Here is a 12,104-nt window from a genome sequence, read left to right as displayed (position 1 = left end):
CAATTCTAATTAAATAGAAATTTTTCATACCAATGAAATAAGGAGAAAAATTTAAGATGTTTCTTTCATAAATTTCCAAAAGGTGAACTCAATACTCCAATTTTACTTTTCACTACAAACTGCTAAATTCCAGTTCCCTTCCCAACCCCTCCATCTACTTAAGATAATAAAATTAGCTCATTAGATGCTGACAGGATCAATATAAAAATTTATTACAAAATCAAGATTTAGAAAGGGAGTACAACAAGTGAAAATGACGATTTTTAAATTGAAAATATTGGTTATGTTTAATTTTTACTATTTATTGTTAATAGTTTTAATAATGCACACTAATAAAACAAGATATTTTCATACAATAAAAAATAATATTTTTAGTTGTTTAATATTATTTCTTGTGCAATTTAAAATAAATTAAAAATTTTAATTGGATAAAGCACAACACAGAGCACACTTGCACAAGAAAACTTCAAAACAAAGAGCATGCCCTAATATGATCAAAGTTTTATGGAAGTTAAGATTTTTTATCTCTTGTTTTGATTAATATGTTGTCACACAGATATGACAGATGCAAAATATACATTCAACAAACAGTTTTTAGCTTAAACTTTGAATTAAGAAGAAAATATATTTGGATAGTAGATGCCATTTTAACATTTTATTTATAGAAAATAAAAAGTCTGGGGGGAAAATTCAAATTAATGACAGATACTAATTAAAACTGCTCAAATTATCCAAGTTCAACAGCAGTTTCTTTCTTCAATTTCAACTTATATAAAGGATTGAAGATTTCATTTAATAACTAAGTTGTTCCTGAATTCATGACAATAAACAGAGGAAAGTAAACACATTCCTCTCCCCTATTAAGTAAGGTATAAAATTTTGATAAATTTTAGTGTGCTATAAATAATTTCAATCAATGAAGATTCATAAATAAATGTTTTCGATTAAGAATCAATTGAGTTAGCATTAATGTTGTACAATTTGTTCCAGGTGATTTTTTCCATTCATTTTGAATTACATTCACTAGAAATTTTAGTAAAATTTTCAATACTAGGCATCTTTGTTGACCAGCTTGTTTATCCAAGTTTTTTAGGCTGTTAAACTACTAATGCGGAATGGATTTTTTTTAACTTTGTTATTTGATAAGATTGAAAAATATGAATTTAATACAATCAATCAATAAAAACAAAAATCCTACTACACTACAAACGAAAGGAATTTTTAATGATATGTGCTCTGTCTCTAATATTTTGCAACTCCATTAATTAATGTTGAACGAAGCATAGTTATAGAAACAATCCATAAAACATACTGAAACTACATATAGCAACTTGTTTACATTTCATTGTTACCATTCGAAAATAAGTCATAAGAGATTTCTGTGCCCCATGCATTAGCATCATTTATTATATATACATATATGAATATTATTATTGAGAATAGAAAACGGAAGAAAATTCCACATCTTCAGCTTAATAGGAAGTAAATGAAAAACCAATAGCGAAATTCGATTAGTAAAACCAAGAGGTAAGTTAATGTGTGTTAAAATCTATATACACTCATGTCCAAAATTAAGGTCACAAACATAAAATCTGCGAAAAATGAAAAACTATTCACTGTGTTGCCACGAAATTTGGCACAAAAGTACACTACAATGGAAGAAAGAACATAGACACATAACAACATGGAAAAGATTTTAACTGGGAATTAAGAAACAGGATGTATCAAAAAGTGTTATATTATGAATCAGAGATTAAGCATTTATCTCAGGAAAAGCCTGTTTAATATGGAATGTGACCACCATGCACTGCTATAGAGGCTTCACAATGAGCTTTCATACTGTTTAAGAGTATGTCAATAAATGCTTGAAGCAACAAAGCCCATTCTTCCAAAAGGGCGGCTTTTAACTCTTGGAGGGTATTAGGAGGGGGATTACGCTGTGCAATGGCTCTCCCGAGACCATCCCAAACATGTTCAATAGGATTGTGATCCGGAGTCCTCGAGGGCCAGTCCATACGTCGAATATCCTCTTCCTCAAGAAAATCATCAACGATATGGTCTCTGTGTGGAAGTGCGTTTTCATCCATAAACATGAAGTCTGGGCCAAAAATACTCCGGAACAACCTCACGTAGGCTTCCAGGATCTCATCTTTATAGCGATGAGCATTGACAGTACCCGCATTGAAGACGTGCAGTGGTGTACGACTTCCCAACATTATGCCACCCCAGATAAGGATTCCTCTGCCACCAAATTTGTCGATTTTTTTTACGTAGGAGGGATGATAGTGAGCTCCTCGCTCTCTCCAGATGAAGATTCGACGAGTGTCACTGTCTGGTAAATCTCGTCTCATCACTGAAAAGAACAAGCCCCCATTCTTGCTGTATCCAAGACTGATATGTTAGGCACCACAACAGCCGGGCTTTTCTGTTGGATGCAGTCAAAGGGACGCACTCAACTGATCGCCGGGCATAAAGAGCCCTCTCTGCTAGACGTCTGTATACTTTTTGTCTGGAAATTCTTATTCCAGACGCAGCAGCAAGGTCATGAGCAAGTTGAGGAGCCGTTGTCAGTCTATGCTGTCGTGCGTTTAATTCCAAATAGTGATCCTGTGCAGGCGTCTTTGCTCTGTAACGGCCTTGGCCAGCCTTCCTGGTTACAATACCACTTGTTTGGAATTGATTCCACAACCTGGATACCACTTTCGGTGCCACTTGTAACCATCGAGCCACCTCCGCTCGAGACTGCCCAGCTTGAAGCCTATCAACGGTTCTCCATCTCAAGACATTGTTTAAACGATTATGAGAACTCATTCTCACTGGAAACAGGTAAAAAATTTTGTTTTAATGCAATATTCACAAAATTGCAGGCAAAAATCCCAGATGCCTTAATGGTCTAATTTCAGTAGTTCTCCAAAAATTAATGCTAAACAACATTTTTTCCCACAAAAAAGGTTAATATTGTGTTAGTGGTCCTTCATAATATATAATTTGTTTAAATTTTACTGGTAGCCATTTAGAATTACTTTGAAAAACAATTTTGTGACCTTAATTTTGGACATGAGTGTATTTCCTAAATAATAATAACTCACCTGAAGGATTCGTGACCTGGAGTATCAATGATCAGCAACCCAGGAACTTTCAGATCAATTTCAGGAAACTAAAGTAGAATAAGAAACAGAAATAAATGTGATTGATCGAATTTAACTTTCAAGAAACTAACTAGTAAAACATGAGAAATCGGAAATAAACCCTTGACATTCTCATATATGTACACAATATGGTATATTTTACATAAAGTATTCCATATAATTAATTCATTGCAATGTGAAAAGAATCGAGTATGTATAGGGTCCACTGTGCAAGAAACTAAGATTCTTAAGTTTTTGTTGCTTCCCCTTGTGGGGAGTCTATGTACATCATAATTTATATACTTTTTGTTGGGCCATGGTATTATGCACAAACATGTGTTTGGTACTTCTGTGATTAGCAATTAGTCTCATTTATTAATTCATCCTTTAGCTGGCATGCTTATGCCTTTAGTTGAAGCTGAGGTAATGGTTCTTAAGTATATATTTATTTATAAATTCTATGGTCTTGTTTCCCAAGCACTGTATCTACTGAACTTTGCTAAAATTTCAATTAATAGTTATGTACACAAAAAGTTCCAGATTCGAATTTAATACCCACCATCATTTATTTCTAGAGTTTAGTGACGAGTGTCAGCAATCAGATTTTGACTTCTCACAATTTAAGAAACGGAAACTGTTTCCAGGAGTTAGCCAGCTATCTGGAAATTTGTTGCTTCTATTGCTAAACAAAACCAAATGGAACCTATCGGGATGATCATCATTACTGCTGTTAGAATTTCGCTGACTTTTCCCTAACATTTCCAGGTTTTTTAAAAAAATTTATCCAACTTTTTTTGGATACATCAACTGTCCTTAAAATGATGTTGCTTTCTTTTCTTTTATTTATTTATTGCCAAATGTGGTCTTAGAAAAGAAAGAAAAAAAAAAAAAAACTTTTGAAGCATGTGGTACAATTGACTTGATTTCAAATAAGATGGGGAGGGGGGTAGAGAAAAATTCTACATACAAATTTTGTGTATGTGTTTGTTATATGTATAATAATAATAATAGGTATTGGGCTTAGTTTGGTTTCATTTTCTCATAGAAAGTAAAGGCACAACCATTTTCAGTAATTCTATCAATAATTTGATTCTCTGAAAAAAAAAAGCAAACAAAATCTTTGAGGGAATTTTTTTTATATATTTATATGTGCAATGAATTAGATATGGCGATTAATCTTTCTTTTCCAATGCAGCTCCAAACCACTTTTATTGCACCTAAACTGTTTTGCCTAATGCTAAACTTAACCACAAACCCAACTTAACCCAAATTATAATACCATCAGATTATCATTGCAATACCATAAATAATAAGAAAATGGGTCAATAATTAAATACAAAATAAAATTTAAATATATAATTTTTGCATAAATATTACGCCAGAAATATACTATACATTTTCTGATATTAAACTTGTTTAATATTTTCACATTGCTTTGCTAATGGATATTATTAAAGCATAACAAGAAATTAATAGAAGGATTATTATCCAAATGATTATACATCTGCAGCAAGTTGGTTATTTTCATTTAAATAAGATAGTTATTTTAGTGAGTAATTTATAAAAAAACACATTATGAAATAAATTACTTACAAAGATATGGTAAACATATTTTTAAATTTAAAATTAATGAATAAAATAAATAAATCAGAAATCGGACTTGCTTATTTGTATTTGACAATAAGACAATCAATGTCAAATAACACATGAAGTAAATTTATAAATATCATTTCAATGGCAGAAGTCATTAGAATAAATAAATATAATCAATGTTCAAACATTCAAAATGAAATAAAATAATTTGTTAAACTGAAACTGTGGTTTCAGTTTAACAGAGCTGAAAAAAAATTGAAATGATATGGTGATTTTTAAAATTTCTCACCACTTAAAAGTTGCAGGAAATTCACAGGTACATGTAACAAAAATAATCAGTCCATTGTAACTTAAAGTAAGGCCACACAAAATATCCACTATTTTATAGAAATGGGGAAAAGATTTGTATCTTCTAATCAACCAATTTTCGATCTCAGTCTGTGCTCCTATAAAATGTATTCCAGCAAACACTCTCAGTTAGTGGTTCACGGATATCTTTTTCTTCTGTGACAATCAGCTGATTATGTGCTTACTTGTCATTAGAAATTGGTGGATAGAAAAAGCATTGTCTATCCACCTCATGTGGTTAAAGATCGCAGTTGCAATTTTTAAATGAATGCATTAAAATAACTCAGACTTACTCCTTTGACAAACTTGCATTGCTCTCTGAGAGCATCTTCAGGAACCATTGTGGCACCAATCTGTTGAGTGATTCCTCCAGCTTCATGATCTTGAACATTACTGCTTCGGATCTATTGAGAGTCAATAAAAATTCAATGTTAGACAACAGTCTGACAATTTTAAACATAAAACATTCCTTGTTTATAAAAAAATTTAGCAATTAAAGATGAGAAAACTTTATTGAACTTCGAAATTATTTTTAAAAAATCAGAAAGAAATTGTTTTCCAGTTCCTTGCATTAGCTAGAGAAGAAATCAAAATGAGAAAGAAAATGCTTTGATATTTTTGCTTAATGGGTGAAGTTAAAAATAATTTAGTAAATAGGAAAAATATAGAGACTTCTTAGACAAAGGAAAAAAGAAAGCGGAATGAATTTGATTTAATTGTAGAATAAATATAGAATTTCCAGATAAACAGAACACTGCACATTAAGGGATTAAAATAAATTATTGTTATCAAATGATCCATTATCAAGTGAATATAAATTCAGAAATGAATCAGAAAGTAAATGAAAAATTAATTTTAAAAAAATTCATTTTTATAAATATAAAACAAATTAAATAAAAGGTTGCAAAACTATTGTGCTTACATACCCTCCAGAAGAGTTACCCAGAAGCAATTCTTATCAAAAATCCTATGTACAATAGGAATTTTCAAAGAATTTTAATTAATTAAAACAATATTTTCAAACATTATTCAAAATTATTTAAAAAATATTTATTATTAAGTAAATATATAAGTGAATTATTTTTTTAAAAAAAATAGTGTTATCTGATAACTGAATTATTTTTTTAAAAAATAGTGTTATTTTAATTAACTGTCTAAAAAATAGTGTTAATCTGATCAAAAATTAACACTATTTGTTAGACAGTTAATTAGTTTTCATTAAATAGCAAAAACCACAAACACTTTGGCTTTTTCTTAAGTCATCATTGCTCAGTATTACATCAAAACAAACTCCCATATACAAATTTATCATGACTAGCTGCTCCAGTATTTTTATATTCATGTTGGAACATGATTTTTTTCCCCCCTTAAAAATTATGCTAAAAATTCTTTCACTGCCAGGATTGCTGTGAGTGAGGATTTGGGAAGAGGACATTTTCAGTATTTTTCATAGTTTTTTTTTTTTTTTTTTTTTAAATATATACGAAAGTCATTTCTGTAGCAACTATGGAAATCCCGTAGCTGTTGGAGAGTTTTGCTTATGTAGCAAATGACAAAAATGTAATAAACTTTGGGAGATTAATGCAATTTGATGGTTGATTCAAAGTGTTACATTTATCAATAAGTATAAATGCCAGGGCAAACTAATGATCTGTAATAAGCAATTTCAGAGCCACATAAAAGCACTTTAAAAATAATCCTATGGAAGGGGGAAAAAAAAAAGGAAAAATCAAATGGAAGCTGAAATTATAATGAAAATTAAAACATATATAAATGCATGTATTTTCAGGGTTGCCACTGTCAATCTGGAAAAAAAAATTATCTGTGTTTTCCCTGTACATATATTTAAAATGCGAGGAAATGTGTGAATGGCACTAATGCGCTAGTTATAATGGAATATGATTTTAAGAAATGGAAAGAGCAAGGAAAAAAAGTAACAATTGAAAATTCTTCTAAATAATCGTGAATTCAAAAAAGCCTTATATTTAACTTACAGAAAAAACAATTTTTATTTATTATCTAGAATTTAGCAAAACAATATTTATATATTAAGATGGGAGGAGGGGGTGTATTACCTCTCATGCTCTATAAATGTAAGTCACACAAAATTAATGGACTTGTGTGAAATAAAACAAAACATTTTTGTTATCATGATACAAATAATTTAATGATTACTTAACAAAAAATCACTACAAAGCAAGATTACTTTTTTTATTTATTCATTTCTGCCAATTTGAACTGGCAAAAATTGTATTTTGTTGAATTGGAAAAATTGTAGTGTATTTTGGCATCAATTTCTGCAGATTTTTCAGCCATCAGTTTCTTCTAGGTAATGAACCTAATCTGTAACAAGGTCCAATATTTCTGTACGGCCTAACATACATTTTTTTTTTTTTTTTTTTTTTTATCTATTTCACTGTTAGTGAACCATATGAAAATATTTCTGATATATAATGAATGCATTAAAACAACAAATGTGATACAACAAGTTTTAATGCCTATAAAATTCAACTTTAAATGGCCATTCTTGAATTAAAAAAATTTGAAATCAGATTATTTTAAAACATTAAATTTGACGTTTTCTGATTTGACATGTTATCTTTTCCTGTATTCCTTAGAGATACTAATTCTAATAATGACTCTTTTGAATGGCACACAGTCTTATATGTTTTCCTCTTTTGGCATGACTAGTAAGTCCTGTCTTCTCATATTATTTAAGTTTATCATCTTTTTATAAAACAAGCAATATGCAATAAATGGATTTTGTGAAACTTCTCATTTAGCAAAATCAGGGTTTATTTTTGTTTTATCCAGTTCATACTAATTATGGATTTTGAGAGCTGATTGTTTAAAAAAAAATTCTCTAACTTACTTTGAATAAGCTCACAGTTACTCAAATAATAAAGAAATCATTAAATAAACTCAATAATGGTTAACTAAACACTATTGAGATGTTTTCGCAAATTGAATGTTGCTAATCCCACTAGAGAAATATATTCTACTCTTTCACACAGTAACAGATGTCTCATGCATGCTCATTAACTGCAATTCGGGAATCTCATGAAAATGAATAACTTACTATCACACAAATCAAAACTGGATTGATCTATACAAAGAAAAAAAGGGGCAAGTTTCTGCATTACACAATCACAAAAGGTATTGTTTCGTTTTTAGAAGCTATGACTACATCTTTTATTCTTTCAATCTTTAGAGATCGGCATTTTTATAAACTAAGGAACTTAAAATTTCCTGAATCTTTCATGTTTTCATAAAAAATTTTCAAATTCCACTGCATTTTCTAGGGTTTTCCTGTTCTCCTGGTGGCATGGCAACCCTGATTTTATAGAAATATAATAGAAATTTTTCCTCTGTTCTAATAAATATATAAAATAACATTTTTCAAAAATAGAATAACTTAATCAATATTTCAGATAACCCAGAAAAAGAGTACTTTCCACAGTTCAAAAATACAGAAGTACTAAATGTTTTTATAACTAGCAATTTGTAAATAGTTTCTAAGAAAGCATCATAGTTAGCATGCTAACTGAATAGCTGAATAATCAGAAGAAAAAATACAATTAAAAATCACTACAGCACTATCTTTATTATAATACAAATCTAAATATAATGCATTATTACTATATTTTGTTTAAAATATTTTGATAAATGTAAATACATATATTGAGGCCAAATGAATATTCTATATTTAATCTTTGGTTTAGATTTTAATTTTTTGAGTACATCAATTCAAAAATTTAAAGCATAAATAAAAAAAGGTAAACAATTTTTATTAAGTCATACCATTGAAAGAAAGACTATATTAAAACAAATAAAGTTAAAAGTAATTTTATGACTCTAATCTAGCATGAAAATAATTTATGAAGGAAAAATAAAGTTTATAAAGGAGATACTTTGCATTTAGAGTATGATTATATTGATACATCTAAAACACAAATAAAACTATCCAAAGTAGAAACACAATTACTAAGCATTGCTATTCAAAATTAATTAATGAAGGCAAAATCTATTTAGAATCAATCACAACATTTCCAAGAATACAGTGAACAAACTACCATTGCTTAGTTAGGGTAATATCTAGCATGAAGAAATAATCTTACTTTGTCTAGAATTTTGGTTTTTCCAGTATCTACATGACCAAGTACACACACCACAGGTGACCTCAATTTGTCCATGCTACGATTGCTCTCTGCAAGTTCTCGCCGTTTCTGAAAGTAAGAGAAATTTTTTAATCATTAGGGTTTGGGAAAAATCCTAACAAAGATAATAATTCAATAGACACTAAAAGTAATAAAATACCCATAATTATTTTTTACAAAAGGAACCTTAAAATATCTCTATGAATTTTTTTATTTGGACATGTTGAAAATCTACTGATTAGATACATTTAGGGTGCGTAGTGAGAAACTGCTGCAATAATTGAGTACTTTTAAGCACCTTTGTATGAGTATGCATACATAAACTGTGTATTTTCTAAGCATAGTATTTTTTTATAATAATGCATAGTTTTTATTGAAAAAAATTCTCAATAATTAATTTTAATTGCTTACTTTTTAAATTTAAATATTTATTTCTGTATTTGCACAACATTCTGTATTTGCAATTATGCCTTTTTGGATTTGACAAAAACATAAAAATTGCCATAAAAATGAAAAAAAAATATTAATATCAAAGAAATAAAATAAACTTTTATAAGATTATCAATAAAGATCTGCGAGCTTTTTCAACTTTCCTTAAAATTAAAATAAAATTTCAGATTGATACATTTCTGAAAATGTCGATAGTGATGTAGTTCAGCATGACCACAAATTTTGTATTTGATTTTTATATAAGCAACAACTATTAAGATCCAACATGGCTGGAATGGAAAAAGTAAATTTCTCCCTGCGCTGACTCATTCTATTAAGTAATTTGCAATCAAGCTAAGAACTAAAGCATTTCTATCATCAGACGATTAGCAAAACTGCCTTTTTATTCCTTTAAAAATATTTTAGTATCAGATACAGCAGTTTTTTTTTTTTTTTTTTCTTAATCAGAAAACATTTGGTGAGATTAGTTCAAACGAATAAAAGTGTTCAACTGCATGGGAACATCCAAAAAATAGCAAAAAGGATATCACGATCATTGAAAATTTAAGGCTCCAAGTTAAAATTTCAACATACTAGATTTTACGCAATTTACTAACAAACTTAATTGCAATTCAGTATAGTATAGTTGAATACCTGTAGCAGGTCGTTCAAGTGATTGCTCAAAAGTGACATGTTAATGAGAAGATGACTGAATATGTTAGTGTTTTTAAAGCAGCTTTTCCCAAGTTCGATATATTGTATCAAATTCATCCTGCTATTTTTATATTTTCCGTCTATCGGATATTATCGTATATTCTGCTTTAACAACACATAAAAGTTTAAATATAAAGCATAATTTAAATAAATTTTTCAACATCTAAAACATTAAAAATTGAAATGTTTTCCGATTTGCATAGAACGCATTTTGTACTGCCCCTTCCACATAACTATTCAAGTATTTTTATAAATGGCAATGCATATTGCTGAAGAAAAAAAATCATTTTTATCCTAAAATGTGCTGTAACCCCTGAAATACCTCGATTTTTCCCCTTTTGTTGGTTTTCTTTTTTTTTTTTTATACATCCAGTAAACATGCCTATATGACCATGATTTCGAATTATATTCAACTTTGGGGGAGCAAATCAAAACGAAAAGCTTTCTTCTATTCATGAAAAAATTAAATACTTTTAAGGTGGTTAAAAATAATTTTCAAATTTAAGCACTTTTCAGGTTGCTACGGACCCTGACAATTCCTAAAATCGAATTTCTAAACTTGAAGAGAGAAAAAAACTTTTGGCCTTAATGTTTTGTAGGCTTAAAATCCAAAATAAAAAGGGGCATACAGAAAAAGAACAACTTAAAAAATAATTATTCTGGAATACAATATATAGTTCATTCAATATCAGAACAAACTTAAACTTATCAATCTTGAGATTTTGCATATAAATTTGTTAAGAAACATTTATGCAGACTGAAAATAAAAATATAATGTTATTGCATTTAGCATATGTGATTTTGATTCTACTAATTTCTTCACATTAGATTTTTAAAAATCAAAAAGTAAAGTCAGATAAATAACAAACAAAGACTAATAACATCAGTGACTGCAAATATGGTACCCATTTTATGAAAACATTGAAGAATAATGGATAAAAAAAAATATTTTAACAATCAAGTTTCTTGTAAAAGTATATCATATATTACAACAAAAATTATTTTGAAATGCATATTATATTTTTAGACAGAAGCAGTAACAGTTTAAATGGTACTTAATTGCTAATGGTTCAGTTATTTGCAATATTAATAGATTTGTATAAAATATTATGAAAAAACAACTTATAACACTTACTTGTATCCTATTTTTTATTTTTTCTACAGATGGCAAATTGTCATCATCACTGTCAGAACTGCTATAGCTCTCTTCTTCTGATTCACTTTCCTCTTCTGAAGAGCTTTCTCCAGTTTCTGATTCTGATTCTTCATCTTCATCAGATTCATTCTTATTTGCAGCCTGTTTCGATGAGCTTTTTGTCACAATTTCTACCTTTTTCATTTCTGGTTTAGTAGTGTCTTCATCTTCAGAAGAGGATGTTTCATCCCAGGCATCTTTTACATCCTCTTCTTCCTCTTTTGGAGGCACAGCAGGTGGTTCTGGTTCTTTCTTCTCCTCTTCCTCCTCTAACTGAGGAGAAGTCTCCTTGCTAGCAGGCTCCTCTGTTTCAGCAGGTTCTGTGCTCACTTCTATTAAAAAGAAAATAAACTTGTTTCTTGTAAACAATTTATTTAAAAAAAAAAAAAAAAAAAAAACACTTATTATTTAAGTGGCTGTAAAATGGGGAAAAAATTACAAAAATACAAGCTTATTTCAATAACATTATAAAAAAGAACAACAATGAAGTTAATTTTTTCTTCATAACACTTCTTTGTGGCAACAGTCTTTCTTACAAAG

General features: G+C 29.1%; 1 protein-coding gene across 2 annotated transcripts in view; it reads right to left on the bottom strand.

The window, feature by feature from the left end:
- LOC129956686 (eukaryotic translation initiation factor 5B-like) overlaps positions 1 to 12,104 on the bottom strand; it is a 56,382-nt gene that overhangs the window by 17,337 nt on the left and 26,941 nt on the right. For both annotated transcript variants that reach the window (XR_008782702.1, XM_056068618.1), the window contains exons 10-13: positions 11,505 to 11,896; positions 9,188 to 9,295; positions 5,363 to 5,473; positions 3,090 to 3,157 (exon numbers count right to left, since the gene is read on the bottom strand). Coding sequence is in view for 1 of the 2 variants with exons in the window: in XM_056068618.1 (XP_055924593.1) it covers positions 3,090 to 3,157; positions 5,363 to 5,473; positions 9,188 to 9,295; positions 11,505 to 11,896 (679 nt within the window). In the remaining variant the exon portion in view is untranslated. The remainder of the gene's footprint in view (positions 1 to 3,089; positions 3,158 to 5,362; positions 5,474 to 9,187; positions 9,296 to 11,504; positions 11,897 to 12,104) is intronic.

The sequence above is a fragment of the Argiope bruennichi genome, chromosome 2, assembly GCF_947563725.1.
Source record: "Argiope bruennichi chromosome 2, qqArgBrue1.1, whole genome shotgun sequence".
Classification (NCBI taxonomy): Eukaryota; Metazoa; Arthropoda; class Arachnida; order Araneae; family Araneidae; genus Argiope; species Argiope bruennichi.
Note: the sequence above shows the minus strand (reverse complement) of the source record. Positions and strands in the feature narration are given on the sequence as shown.